Raw genomic sequence first — 14,995 nt, forward strand, 5'->3', positions numbered from 1 at the left:
CAGTAATGTATTCACCATAAAAAAAAATTATATTTGACAAAATTTTCTTTATGTTCCTTGGTGTTCAGCTGTGTCGACTTTCCGGTGTTGGAGTGCTGCAGAATTCTGTTCAATTAAAAGCAGAGATTAAATACGAAAACTGAAAATTCAAAAATGGAAATATACTATATAATTCACGAATATTCAGTTGGAAGTACTGAAAAACCACTGAATTTGTAAAAGTGGAAGAAATATTTTTTTTTCGTAGCGCATGCGATAAACATTGGGCTCGTGTCGCGAATGTTATCCAAAATTCCCTGCAAAATCAAAGCTAGTAGTGGTGGAAAATCAACAAATTTCCACGAAAGACCAGTGGACCTCGTTTAAACCGCAGCAATGAACCCTTACACAAGGCTCGTGGCGCCAGTATGCGTATTTCCTAAAACCTTGGCGCACATGATATTTCGATATTTGGCGGCCATTCGTAGCGCCACGTGACTCAGCCAGCGCTTTTTGTCTAGTTCTGCGTTTTTGCTCTCCCGCGATTTCTTCGAACTCGGTGGCGCGTGTGTAATACGACCGAGGTTCGATCGTGACAAAGTGCGCTTGAATTGGACTCTGCAAGCCCGAGTGAGACGGCCGAACGCTTCACGCCCTTCGCACGAAAAATCGTGCCTTTGCGCTGGCGTGTGCGGGCAGCTGGAAGTGCATGTGGAAATGCTTCACAGCCGTCACAGCTGACAACCAAACTCTCAGCCAATGGAAGGCTGTTCCACGACCCACGTGACCACGACCAAGCAAAAAGCAGTTGTTAGCGGAGGCCGCACACTTCCGTAGCCAGCGCCTCTCAGCAGACGAGCGGTGAAGTTTCGGGCAAAGCCATGGCGGCTGGTTGTTGTGGAGCCAAGAAGCAAAAGATGAATAACAATTCCTCCCCATGTTGTAATGGGACGATTGTGCATCCGAACCACTTCCAGCCCAGCCTCTACAAGAATGGCATGGTTGTGTGCGTAGAAATGTGTTTCTTTTGCTTCGATGTGCTATACTGCCATCTCAATCAGTACGAGCCGCCCAAGCCGCCCAATTTCCCGAACGAATGCTAGTAAGTGCCTTTCTATTGTGTTTTAAGCGCGTGTTCATTCGAAATAGTGCCGTCTGTGTCGCTCCTCGCTTTATAAGCCCGTGTCCAATGCAGTCAGCCGCGAGCTTGCGTGGACCAGGTAACAGAGTTGTCAGCTGATTTTACCTCCAAACAAAGGCATTACTCTCGCCACCAGCTGTTTCGGGGGAGACATAGCTCGGTGATCATAGCTTTAGCCAACGCTGCTTTAGCGATCTTTTTGTCCCCCCTCTCGTGGCTTGTAATCACATTACTGCAGCAAAAGCTGGGCTCCAGCAGTTGGTGCGATGAGTTTTCATTCATGTAGCTCGTGGTCTTTTGTCCCTTTTTATTTAACCCCTATTACGGCCAATTTGCCCGATCATAGGCTTAAATTTTTGCACGCCGTCTTCCGAGTGCATTGTATTTTCATTGTTTCGAGAACTGGGGCATGAAGGGGGAAAGAAAACGAGCCGAAACATTAGTCGATGAGAGAGCCTGCTTGTGCTTCATGTCGCAACCTCGCCGCGGTTCGCTTCACGTCCTGCCATGCTGCTTTTTTTTTCTTCATTTTATTGGTTTTGTTGGCTGTCTGCAAAGCAAAGGTCCTCGCCCTTCGTGTTGCTAGGCTCCCGAAATACCATCCTGTCGCGTTTCCTAGCGGGCCCGTTTCGGAGAAAACACTTTTTGCATATGCTAGCGTTTTGTGACCTGTCACTGGATGAGGTTTAATTGTACCCGCGATCGATTGAAGCTAGTCAGGACGAAATCACGCAAGCGCGCTGTGAGGAAATCCGCGAGCAATTAACGCTTTTTGTTTTTATGCGATTGGCGATTCGTGTCGTGAGGTTTCCCTTTGCCCTTGGCAAAACTCTGAGATTCAGTGCATCGATATATGTATGTAATCTCGGTGCCGTGGTCGCCTTAGGGCAAAGGTCGCGCCTGTTACTGCTGGAATCTGTACAAGTTAGGGGGCCCTTTATGACGAGTTCGCTGCCCCTGAGGTGAACTTTCGTAAATGCATCGTGTCATCTGTGCAAGCACGACGCGTATCGCCAAATGTTTGCTTACGGGTGTTAGTATTGTGATAAAGCGCGAACCAGTAGGTAACACGATTACAGTTAATATGATAATGAATCGGAACTGTTGCGGATTATGCTTTTAAAAGTTCGGAGCGTAGGGCGAAGAATTGTTGCAGATGGACGCAGAATTCACACTGCTGCCACTTCTTTTGTTTCTTTCTCAGATGTCATCTTCGCTTGACTTGGCCATCTAAACACGAAAACAGACACCTATCCGTACTCTTGTCCCAGAATAGTATGTTCATACTCCCCCACATCCCCGATAAATTCTTTAATTTCATTACTTATATTTGTGGGTTCTTTTGCTTGGATTACCTCACATGGTTGCAACTGATGCACAATGTATTTTGCAAGAAGGTTGCAGCCAAGAGTGATACCCAAGCATTACTGGGCCCACTAATCTTTCTTACAGCATTCTCATGTAACGTCAGTTGCAATGAAGGGGTACTGACACAGAAATTTTCACTGGTCCTTTTCTTTTCGTGTCTTACGAAAACATAAGTTCTTAAAGCTTACAACATGTGCAAACCTTGAAACAGTAATTACAGTATGATTTTAAAAGCTAGTTTTGGTACCTCCTGCTGACATCACAACACGGCATGCTCTCATCACGTGCCTATGTAGATAATGCGATGTTTTCACGGCCTCTCCGCACTGTGGTGACCATGGCACACAAATAATCTTGCAAATTTTAGCACCTGACATTGTCATAACTAGCCAGACTGCTGCGTGAAGTCACCACAATTAGTACTATAGCCTAACATCAAGCTAATCTTGATGTCAGTATGTATGCCATAGAAATATTGGCTTTAATATCAAATAAATATATCTTTATGAGCATTTCTCAAGCTTCACACTTGCTCAGAGCCATCTCTGTACACAGAAGATTTGTATTGCGCTGGCCTTCAACAAGTGGTGTCAATACCCCTTCAAATGCATTCTGACATGGTCACTCTGTGTCACCTAAGAATGATGATAATGCATACACCTATTCTGCTAGCAGCCGGCATTTTTATTTTGAAAGGGGTTACATGCCATCATTTCCAAAAACCTCTCCTTACTTTTGCTTATGCTGCAACATCACTCCGGCAATGCTTGTGTATGGCTACGTTATTCCACGTATTGCATACACAATATACATAATGTCAGAATTTGGAAATGTCCATGCTGGTCTGAACATATCACCAATGCTAAAGAAGCGTTCGTGTGTCTCTCAGCTATCAAACTGTAGTACTCGCACTCAGCAGAGTGTGAGTTGTACGTTTTGTTCTTTGTAAGAGGTTTTCGGAGTTGTTTATTTAGAGCACATAGTTATCGTGGCATCTGCACCTATTCATACAAGCTACGTGTGCATATGTTGCTCGTAAGTTTTTATTGAAAAGCGTGTATGCGAGAGGTCCCCTCTGTGGAAGAGCGCCGATGCCAGTTGCTGGCAGAATGGTCACTTCCAAATCTGAGAATCTGAACCAAAATTACGGCAAGGGCATTAGTTTTATTTATTTGCCCTTTTGTCGGGGGTGCGCTTTTTCTTTTCCCCTTATTTGTGTAATTAAAAAATCTGGGACTCTCTTTCCCTCTTCAAAGCCCTCTATTTGTGACTTGGAACATTGGTAAAGACAAGAGGCTGAGAGGCTGCATTGGCACCTTCAATGCAATGAACTTGCACTCGGGTCTGAGGGAATACGCCGTCACCAGGTGGGCTGTAGTTCTAGTTCTTTACTTCTTTTTTTTTTATTATCTCTGTGTTCTGACACTTATTTTTGTACTCTTGGTGTGTAGTTAGTGTATTGATGCCAGCACTCTCCAGAAATGAATTGATATGCTTCCAGGAATGAATTGAAATGCTGTTTATTGGAACACTCTCCCTTCTGTCCCTCTGCCTAATTTTAGCACTTCTTAACGCCTTCAGGAGAGAATTGCAACAGAGTGCTGATAAATTGATTGAACTTTCCTTAATTTATCAAAGTGTTGGATACTTTGTTACAAGAAAATTAATGTGGTAGGCTGTTGATTATTTTATATTTGATGGAGCCACAGTAACTATAATACAAATAATTATATGTACACAATTCTTTTCAATTCTCGGGAGTCACCATCTTGGACTTATAAACAATTGTTTTGCAAGTATATGTTGTAATATGAAATGGTCATCGTCGTGAAACCTTGAATGGTATTCGTTGCAAGCATTACACATAACGAGAAAAAAAAGCTGTTGCTGTCATTGGTAGCATGTTAAATTCCTTCAAACATAGTAATGTATCTATCAAATGAAATCTCCCTAATTATACATGACACTCTTAAGGTTGAATTCATATAAACAAATTTAGTATGGAGAGGTTGAATTGACCCAAAGCTCAGCATCTCTTAATTTCTGTAGGCTTGACTTGTCATAATTTTCAAAGTACATATTGCTTACACAAACATGTTCTTGGTGCCCGAAAGGTTTTAGTCATTTCTTAGAGCCATAGGCTTGATGCATTCATGGAGACGTTGAAGTGTAAACTGAACCAAAAGAAGGCCTTGTCTGAGAATGCAATGTTTGGACGTGCGAGCATGTGGCATTTTCGCGGGATATCGTTACTAATTCGTGTGTCTTCGCTTCTCTACATTGGCTTTTTTCTGTTGTGCTGCTCGTGACTGCTGGGATGTGTCAGTGCATTCAAGGACAGTCGCTTCAGCCCAATCACAAGGGATGAATTCAACAAACTTCATGTCTCCGTTTCCATTCTTCGACACTTCGAAGATGGCAATGACTACATGGACTGGGAGGTAGGTAGTGTGTTATGTCGTTCCCTCTCTTGCTTCCTGAATTCAATGACAACCATTTATCTGCATCTTATTTAGGATTTAAGCACATAATGAAACAGTAGTGTGACACATCTGTGTTGGTGTAACATGGTTTTTAGAGAGGCATGCATGCTTCATAATTGATAAAATGCAATCGTCTCCAGCGAATGTAGAAAGTACAACTTATTGTTCTTGTAGAACGTCTGAAAGTCTCACTATGCAATTCATGATACTTTCTTTGTGTCAGGCTGGTTGTTCTGAAGTCAAAAATTTAATAGAACTCTACTTTCATGGCAGAGTTACTGCCATGAAAGTAGAGTAGGGGTCGCTGTTGGGCTGGTAGGCTCATCCTTTTACCAGAACGATAAAATATTTGCTGCTAATGGTCCACGCAACTGTGGGGTAGCGCTCGTAGTCTGTTAATCTTTTCTTGTTCCAGTAAATGGAGCTGAAGATATCCTTGCTGTCTTTCTCTGCTGCATTTGTAATGGCTGAATTTAACAGCGAGCATAGCTAGATAAAATTCTAATTTTCATCCATGTTGGTAGGTATACAGTCATACTTTTAACGAAGTGCCAATAGTAGGTGGCACAGTGCCCTCACAACACATTTATTACGTTACATAAAGTGAAATATGAAGTGTTGGCTTGGGAGGCCTCTTTCACAGAAGCGGATGCCTGAAGTTTGACAAATCTATTATACTATTGATTTTTTACTATGGACATTGAGCAAGTTTTGCACAATTCGGTAAGGAAGAATCCCTTTTATAAGGTTCATTGTGTGCAGGTTTATGTACAGTATCTTAAGTAGCGTGGGATAGATGCAGCATTGCAAAAATTGCCACTGCACTGTTTTTTTTTTTTTAATAATATTTTTATCTCTATGCAACATACTCAAAATCAAGCTGTTTGCATCATGACGTGTAGTAGCTATCATCAGAAGCATCTCCATTGCTCACTTTTTATAATATTCCATCAGTAGAAAAACTAAACAAATACTCACTTGGTATACTTGTGCACAAATGTACTTTTCAAAAGCTCCCATTCTCCATAGTTACAAACAGTTAGTTTTCTTACTCTATGTCTACCTGATTTGCTTCCACCAACAACTATTTATTACCTAAACCCAGGACTAATTATAGTAAATTCACCAGTAACTTTTCAGCCACACTCCTCCTGAACTCTTTACCATGCAAAATTAAGATGCTCTTTCATGTCCACACATTCAAACCAAGCCTTCATAGTTATTTTCATTTCACACAATGACTTCGTTATTGTCACCATTTTCTTAGTCCTTTTTTAATCAAAACATTTTGCATTGTTAATGGTAAATTTATTAGTGTGTAGTTTATTTACTTTTAGCTGCTTTGTACTTACTTTTATTACTGATTCTTTATGTGAGGCCCCCTGTACAATCTGTTGACTATGGGACCTCCTTCTGTGTGTGTATTCGGCTGTGTGTGTAGTTGAACAAGCCTCGTGGTGGTTTTCTTACAGATTGGTATCCATGGTATCAGAATAGAGTTTCTGACTGAGAAAGGCTCAAAACGCACTGCCACTTACCTTCCCGAAGTAGCCCCTGAGCAAGGTAAGCAAGATTTGAAAAGCAACTTCCTATGCAACATCTTCATCATCACTTTGTGGCAGTTTTGTGATAAAGTGCTAGTAAATGATAGTGAAGTGTGACTGATACACCGAGGACCATTGTGATAAACTGTTATCATTGCCTTTCTTTAACATCAGGGCAGGCTGTAATCTCCTCACTTAGTAGGCTCGAAGCTTTAATAAACCTGTGTGCACTGTGCTCAAGCTAGCTGTGGCTCTCTGCATCCGCATACCGTATTTTTGCGCGTATAACCCGCCCCTGCATATAATCCGCACCCCCACTTTCAGCTCACCGAGAAAGAAAAAAAAAATTCTCGCATATTGCCCGCACATTTCATGTACAGGAAAGGCTGTACAAAAGCTACTGCTCAAGCAACATAGCACATATGTAGACAGAAAAAGCTTTATTTAGCAAGCAGAATGTGCTGTCTGCAAGGCCAGTCACAATTCACTGTCACTGCTCTCGCTAGAGCTATCACTTGAGCTGCAGTCCTCACTGTTATGCACAAGGTCCTCTTCGGTTCCATCCATGTTGTTTGTGATGCAGCATTTCTTGAAACTTTTTCGCACCATCCCACCTTGGAATGGCCTTCCATGCCTTGACAATCCACTTGCAGAATAGGGCAATATCAGGCCTTCAGACTCGTCCTGTCGGCGTCAAGTCGTAGAGGACTTCAGCCATCCACTCAGCGTAATAGCGCTTGACATGCGCTTTGAAGGGCTTGTTAAGCGACACATCTAGAGGCTGCAACATTGACGTCATTCCACCGGGTATAACAACTAAGACGGTGCTGTTGCGTGAAAGGCAGTCCTTCTCTTCCTCAGTTATGTGGCCGCGGAACAAGTCAAGAACGAGCATGGACCTCTTTGCGAGCGTTGCACCGGGCCTCTTCTCCCATACCGTCTTGATCCAGTCCACGAACAAGTCACTGTTCATCCACGTGTTCTCGTGTGCGCGCACCACCACACCGGCAGGCAAATGAATCTTTGGTAGAGTTTTCCTTTTCAAGATGGCGTATGGTCGCAGTTGCATGCCGTCGGCGAGGGCACAAAGCAAGACTGTGATGCGCAGTTTCGTGTTCCCGCCGGTCAGCACGCTCACCAACTGCTGCCCGTCTTCTTAATCGTTGTGTCCAACAGCATTTCAAAATAGACAGGAGTTTCATCCGCATTGCCGATTTGCGAGAAAATGTAATTGTGCTGCTTTCGCAGGCCAATTACATATTTCTGGTACTTGGGCAGCTTCTCCTCATAAGAAGCCGGCAAGCGTTGACATATTGTAGTCCGCCGTCTGATTGAGAGCCCTTGCCGCTTCATAAAGTGGTGCAGCCATCTGCGGCTCGCACGGAACTCGTGAGGTAGGCCTAACTCTCTCGAAAGTCGCCACGCTTCCACTTGGGCCATCTCGGTCGATACGGCGTGATCCCTGCTTCTCACATCTTCGATGAACTTTACTAGCTCCGCCTCCAGCTCAGGGTAGGCACCGGTCTTGGGGCCACGAAATGACCCACGGTCGCAGCGCGCAGCTTGTAGGCTCTCTTTGTTCTTTCTGCACAGTCGCACGCAGGACTCGTCCACATCGTGCCGTCTTCCCGCTTCGCGATTTCTGAATTCCTCGGCGACGGTGACGATCTTAAGCTTTTACTGTGCCGTGAAGGACTGCCGCCGTACGCTACTCATGGTGGCAGAACAGATTGACTTAGGCTTCCACGACTTAGCACTACCCCTTCTAGTCCACTGTAACAGCACCCTGGAAACAACAGAACCGAAATGCATGCCTGCTAACGCGTCAAAAAGTAGTACATAAATTTACTGATAATAGCTCTATCTTTCTCGCGAACGTCCATAAAATATACTTGTGGTGCGACAGTGAAATTTTACACTGAACAATCGAATTGTCTCTCCCCAAATGTTTTTCTAAACGCTTCAATGATGCAAGCAAGCGAAACCAAAATCTGCCGCAAGCTGCCGTGCTACTTGCGGAGCAACACGAATTTGCGGAAACTGCCTCCGTAGCCTTCGCTACACTGTTAGGGGGCTTCACAGCACAACACGCATTGCTGTGAAGCAGCGCTATAGGAAAAACCCCGCGTATTATCTGCACCTCCACTTTGCCACTGAAATTTTTGGGTTTTTGGTGCGGGTTATACGCGCGAAAATGCGGTAGCTGTTTAAGCTTTCTGTTAGGCTGCCTCAAGTGGCCAGTGCCACACAAAAAGGGTATGTGCCAAGCAGCCCCTAGCATAGCATAGCTACGCATAGTGTAGTATAGCAAGTGGGTCGAAAAGTGATGCGAGAGTGATGAAGAGGGAAAGGAGGGAGAGGGTAAAGCAACACTGCTAGAATAAACTCCGTTTGAAAGCTCGGACGGAAAGGCGGGCTACGTTGCGGTCGCAAGAACTAGTGGCACTGTAGTCTGATTTTGTTCCCGCAGCCGGCGCATGTTGCGATCGGTGGCGGTGAACGGTGTGCTGTGCTCACGTGTCACTTCTAGGACTGTTTTTGAGACTACATATTTTCTTGTACAAAAATGCGTTTGTCATGTATGAAGCGTAGCTAGGAGGAGCAGATTTATCTACACTGTGGTAAGCCGACTTGCTTTGCGCTGGGCTCCAAGAGCGCCGACCGCAATGACGTCTCCGCTTTGTGCAAATTTTTACTTAATTATTTATTTATTTTCTTTGTAAACATAGTTATACAGTGGCAGGGGCCAAGATAAAAGCAGTTAAATAAGAAGCTAGTATATGTAGCCTCCGGTCTCTTTCGCCCTGCGATTACGGACTAACAGAGGAATGATCGTAAGGGGATTTCCTATTTAGCCTTGCAGTTTACCCGTGAGTTCATGTTCTCGAGCAAATAAATATTTCCATTTCATTTTATTTCATTCCATTATTCTTATTATTACTACATCCGGCAGCAATTGGATTGGAGGATATGGTGCAGGTGACGCCTATGAGTATTATATACAATGTGTGACAACAATTACACAACAGTTACAAACAGAGCAATACCAAAACTTGGAGGACGCTTGAACCTAGTCTTCAAGAGTACAACGTGATAGCGTATGTATGTGCCTAGTTTAATCGTAATTGGGCCCTGTGCAAATCACCTTCTCAGTTACTAGCCTAGCTTTGGCCTCTGTGCAAGCCTCAACTCTGCCGTAAGAGAACGAACGACTCTGCCTACAATACTGGCTGTTTTAAGCTATCGTAGAATGTCTACTACAAGTACGATGGTTTTTAAGTGCCAACTACGCCATAGCTGTTTGTTTTGCGAATCAGCAATGGGCCCACTACGCGTGCGTAATGCATCACACGAACATATCTTTGAGCGCTCTGTCATAGGTGGGCCTTCAAAACTACCGCCTGTTGTGCATTTCGCATTTTTTGAGGCCTGGCACGATTCTATGCTTTCTACCACGTAACATGGTGTGCAATAAAGAGATTCCATCTATCACCCGAAGGAAAGAAGTGTAAGCATAAGGGCTCGTTTTCTGTGTTAGATGAAATATTTATCAGAATTTTTACTACATGACTTTCATCTTGCTTTTTTTTTCGATGCTTTTTTTTTTTTTTCGGATCAGTTTCGATTGTTGGCATGCCCCTGAGAACATCTGATTGCTGCACAGACAGTCTGAGTTCGATTCTCACTCATACTGAACTTTTTATTGTTTATTGGCAGCCTTCTTCATTTCTAGGTCATGCTAGATGTTTTTTGGCCCACAACCAAGGACACCAGAATTTTGACGAAATGAGCTCTTTTGCTATCACATTCAAATAATATACAGTGCTTAAATATAAATATAGGTGAAGAAACAGTTGTTTAACCGACAACCTAATTTGAGAGCATGATCAAGGCACACATTGAAAGGCAGTTGTGACCTCCCCCAAAAAATAACTCAGGAGTGACACCGGACAAGCGTAACAAGTACAGACCATGTTACTTTAATCGAGGTTTCAAATCCGGCATGGGGAAGTGAATAAATTTTATGCATTAATTTGTTTTTGATTGTGGTATAAACCAATGTTCAGCGTGACGGGCCGCCAAAGCAATTCGACGCAACTCAAAAGGCGGGAGCAAGCTTTTCATCGCCAATATAGAAAGGTCGGTGCTAAACGCAAAGTCTATGACGTTCAATTTTAGAATGATGACATCATAAAGCACTACCACCATGTTTTGCTGAACAAGAAATTCTGATCACGTGCAGAAAGTGGGAGCTAGCGCCTGGTACCCTTCCCCGTTTGTTTCCAGCATTTCCACCCCGTATGTTGAGGCCAAATATTCATAACCAAGGCACCTATTCTTCCTCGCCCCCCTAATGCATGGCGCTCCTCGAATGCCCAGTTCGAAGGAGCCACCAGAAATAGACCAGCAAGACAAAAGGCATGTGATGAACAACGCTGTCGATACTCATATTCGCATTCCTGCGACATTCGATCATACTGGCAGGTTTTTTTAGTACGACTACAGACCAACTAGCCCAAGCTTCCACTCTTGCCCATTCGATCAACTGTCGTGCTGCGTGAAGAGCAGTGGATTCTTTAGCTTTAATATATATTGAACCAACACAATTGGTCATGTTTTACGAGTGACCAGGTTTTGTTACATTTCCTTCATGTTACAGCAATAGATATATTTTTCTCAATCACAGTGTTTTCATTTCTTGATCTTATAGCAGTTAACAAGGTGTTGCACATGTTGGTGTCCCTGCTTTTCTCGGTGCAGTGTAGAGCAACAGGAACTAACACACTATGAGTGTACTACACCTGTTGGTATGGTTGCAGAAAAATGGAATAAGTGACAATGTGCAAAGAGTGCCCAGCATCCCTCACAAGTACCCCTGGAGCAGCCGCGCCCAGACCACACGAAAGTGCACTAACTCAGATGAGGCGTTTTCAAGAAAGCTGGATTTGACGAAAACCTCATGTCGTTGACTTCTTTTGGGTTGTGCTTGAATAGTTTGAGTGGTTGGCCATAGCATCTTCTGAGTTATATCGCTTATGATCAGAATGTGATGGCTAGAGTAGTGAATATTTCACATTGTGATGAGAATGTCCTTTCTTTTTTTCTTGCAAGAAAACCAATCAGGAGCTTTCTGAAAAGGTGGAAAATGCTAGAAAGAAGGTGAAGTTTCTGTAACATTTTGCCCCCAGCTCTGGATTGATAGACATTGCCATGACTCGTCTGGTGAACAGTATAAAGTATGGGTACTATTTTTCGAGAACACCTTTTTTGTAACTAGTAGAAAACACGAGTTCTGTTTTTCTTGAGTGTTTTTGCATGGAGTAAGTCAAGCTTGTTGAGGCTTTCACAGGCGTTTTGGGTCGTTTTTTGTCTATGCAAGACGGACGTGGTTAAAATGATAGCCGTCGTCATAGAAACTACACTGAAAATTCTCATTTGCCTAGAACCTTCCGTACTTGGAGGTTAAGCGCAATGCGGACAGCTCAAATATAGGCCAACCTGCAATGAGCAACGCATTTGGGCCAATTTACGCAGGCGACCTTGTACGTATTCACATAAGCAGCCCTCAAATGCGACGCAAGAATGTCGACTGTTTAAGTTTAAACAATCGACAGTAGATAAATGTCTAAGTTTGATAATAGTACAACAAGAAAGCCGCCACGTGTAATAGCTTAAGAAAGCCACCACAAGTAACAGCTCGACCGACTGCCATGGATTGTCGCCGTAGCAAACAATTCGCCGATAGTAGCGCAGAATCTGACAGCAGCAATGCTAGTTCTCACAACTGCCATTTGGGCCATTCTCCTCCGCTGGTGGAAATACGCAGCTTTGAAACTGAGTTTATTTTAGTAACGTTGAGGTTAAAGTGAGTACGTGCTGCAGAAAGTGGGTGTGTGCCAACCATGTTTTAGTATAGCCGTGGACAGTATATTATAGCAAGGATGTGGAAAAGAGAAGTGAGAGGAGGCGTGATGCAAGATTTGGATAAAGGAAAGAATGGTAAAGCATGAGATAGCCTTGTGTAGTATAGCTTATCAAGGGGGTGAGAAAAGGAAGTGAGGAGGAGGAGGAGAGATGTTGAAATATAGACGATTTTCCCCAGCTGGTTTGTTTATTGAAAACTTAGATTGCACCAAAACACTGTGGCAGTCTCCCTACCATGGCTGTCCTTCTGCCATGGCCTTCTGCAGCACTGTTCAGCATCCACGTCGCGTCTTCTGCTCAGTGTCCACATAACATCTACGGCGCGAAGCAGACGCTATGGAGATGCCGAGCGAAGCGTCTGTAAGTAAAAGCGAAGCAGACGGATGCACCGGAAAAGCCAACATGGTGGCACCTATGGGTGCAGTTTCCTTCCACCTCGATCTTGTCACGTGGTTGCCCTTTGCTGTGTGGCCTGTAATTTTACAATGCACGCATTTATTTGCTTTATAGTTGCATCCTGAAGCTTCGAGAGCAATGTAATCATCAGTGTTTTGCATTGTTTTTAAGATTCATTTTCAAATTCGTGGAGACTAGGCTGTGTGAGCATGGCTAAACAAACACTGCTAATTTTCTTGATAAAGACAGAACATACCTGATGCTTTGTCCCTAGCGTGAGATTAAACAAAGCGACAGACAGCTGAATTCATTATTTATTTATTGCTGGGACGACAGTGGGCGAGTAGCAAGCACGAGTTTGGATTGGAGGGGGCGGTCACCTTTGGCGTTGGTTGCTGCTATGTTGGCTTCCAGCCTCAGCTACGGCCACCAGCCGCTTCTCTGGCCCAATGCTTTGGCTTGGCCAACTGGCTGGGAGAGCCTGTTATGGTCACGTGATCAAACATGGCAACACCTGTGCACCGCTGTGGAAAATCGTCTATAACATAATCATGTGCAGTGCTCCTTTTGTATCCACCCACCAACTCCCATGTCTACGTATGAATATTTCAAGGAGAGAACAATTAAGATAGAAAGAGTGCATGCATTGCTTACTTTTCAAGCTCATAGCAATGTTGGGGCCATTGCACTTTTCTTATTTGTCTTTTTAGTGGTGCACTTTTAGTAACCTTTAAACTTGAGGTCCTGACGAATGGGATGAAAAACAACTGAGGAGAAATTACAGGATGGGCAAAATACGTTAACTGTTTTCAGTTTACATAAAGTTGGGGGAGGGGGTTACACAGGACTATGTAACGGGGGCTTTGTAATCGTGAATGATCGTCCAATGTCTGGTATCAATGGGCTGCAGTGTGGGTTTGCGATTTTATTGATCATGATAGAGGCAACCTCGGAAGCCGCAGAAGAGAGCAAGCAATTTTTTATTTCTCATTGTATTCCTTAAGATATATCAATGGCTCAAGTTTTCATGGAGGCAAGATAAATAAGAATGTTTTCTTGCCACATTATGGTGTTGTAGTGACTATTTCACAAATGCAGAGCAACATGCTTTCAAGTGCCCTGACTATGTAAAAATGCAAAGCTGCAGTAGTATTGCATCATGTCTCGCGTGTGTTTCTTTCCTATCAGGCTGGGACCATGTGCAGACAATAGACTCCCTGCTGCGTAAGGGTGGCTACAAGGGCTCCATTTCCAACGACATGCGGAAGTCAATCCACCTGACGCGCTACCAGAGTGAGAAGGTCTCCATTAGCTACCAGGAGTACCGGGACTTCTGGAGGAACCGCCAGTGCTAGCCCCGGTGGTGGGGCATCTAGCCTCTCCTCTCCTGGACAAGTTAACGGCGACTTTGCACTTCCACGGAAGCCTTCCTCCAAGCCACATCGGCCTTCTCCTGCACCCTTCTGTCTCATTCTCTTCCCTGCATTTTCAAGGTTGCTGCCAACTGTGCCTAGTGCGACCCCCCTCCCTACATCCTTATTCTCCCCACCCTGTGGTACTGTGGCGCCGCCAAGCTGCAGCTGCTGCCTTTCATCTTCGGTGTTTTCTCGTCTCCTTCTACTTTTCCTGTTTGTTTGTTGGTAGATTGTTTGCATTGGGTTGGTTGCTTACCAGGTGGAGCATGTTAAGGCAGAGAAGCTGAGGATGGCAGCTAAGCAGAGCTAGCTGGAAGGCTCTTTTGTGTCCGAGTGTGCCTGACGAGGCCGCCTGCTTTGGACTTGCACGAACATCGATTTTTGTTGTCTCGTGTGATTCCTGTAAGATGTTCACCAGCTCTATGACCTGGTTGTAGTATATGTGTGACGTGTCATGATACGGTTTGTTGGAGGTGGTGCGCTGCCTCAGCACTGGGCTGGTCTTGACGTATGACAAACAGGATAGTGTAGGGGGCTGAGAGTGAATATTCATATAAGTTTGTTTGCCCCAAGCTGTACCCTGTTAGTTACTGCATGCTTTAACATGTGTGGCTCCCTTTCTGTTTGCCATTGTTTTTTTGGATGCCTTATTAGGTCGGCCTGTGTTGCTGTGATAGGCCACGGGTGTCTAGTAAGCAATTTCTCACTCGTCGTTTGCATGTTGTCTACCATGTTTTCATGTAT

General features: G+C 44.1%; 1 protein-coding gene across 1 annotated transcript; it reads left to right on the top strand.

Moving 5' to 3' along the window:
* The first annotated feature begins 771 nt into the window (after positions 1-771).
* Positions 772-14,546, top strand: LOC142804791 (nuclear protein AMMECR1). Its single transcript, XM_075891140.1, has 5 exons — positions 772-1,081; positions 3,745-3,855; positions 4,815-4,929; positions 6,444-6,534; positions 14,025-14,546. The coding sequence occupies exons 1-5, from the start codon at positions 861-863 to the stop codon at positions 14,189-14,191; spliced, it is 705 nt and encodes a 234-aa protein (XP_075747255.1). The 5' UTR covers positions 772-860; the 3' UTR covers positions 14,192-14,546.
* The last annotated feature ends 449 nt before the right edge of the window (positions 14,547-14,995 follow it).

Source organism: Rhipicephalus microplus, chromosome 1 (genome assembly GCF_043290135.1).
Source record: "Rhipicephalus microplus isolate Deutch F79 chromosome 1, USDA_Rmic, whole genome shotgun sequence".
Taxonomy (NCBI): Eukaryota; Metazoa; Arthropoda; class Arachnida; order Ixodida; family Ixodidae; genus Rhipicephalus; species Rhipicephalus microplus.

Excerpts from the sequence above, each read along its gene's own strand:
- LOC142804791 (XM_075891140.1), top strand. The coding sequence starts at position 861 with ATGGCGGCTGGTTGTTGTGGAGCCAAGAAGCAAAAGATGAATAACAAT. Across the intron at positions 3,856-4,814 it reads AGGGAATACGCCGTCACCAG|TGCATTCAAGGACAGTCGCT; the intron begins GTGGGCTGTAGT and ends GGGATGTGTCAG. Across the intron at positions 6,535-14,024 it reads CGAAGTAGCCCCTGAGCAAG|GCTGGGACCATGTGCAGACA; the intron begins GTAAGCAAGATT and ends CTTTCCTATCAG.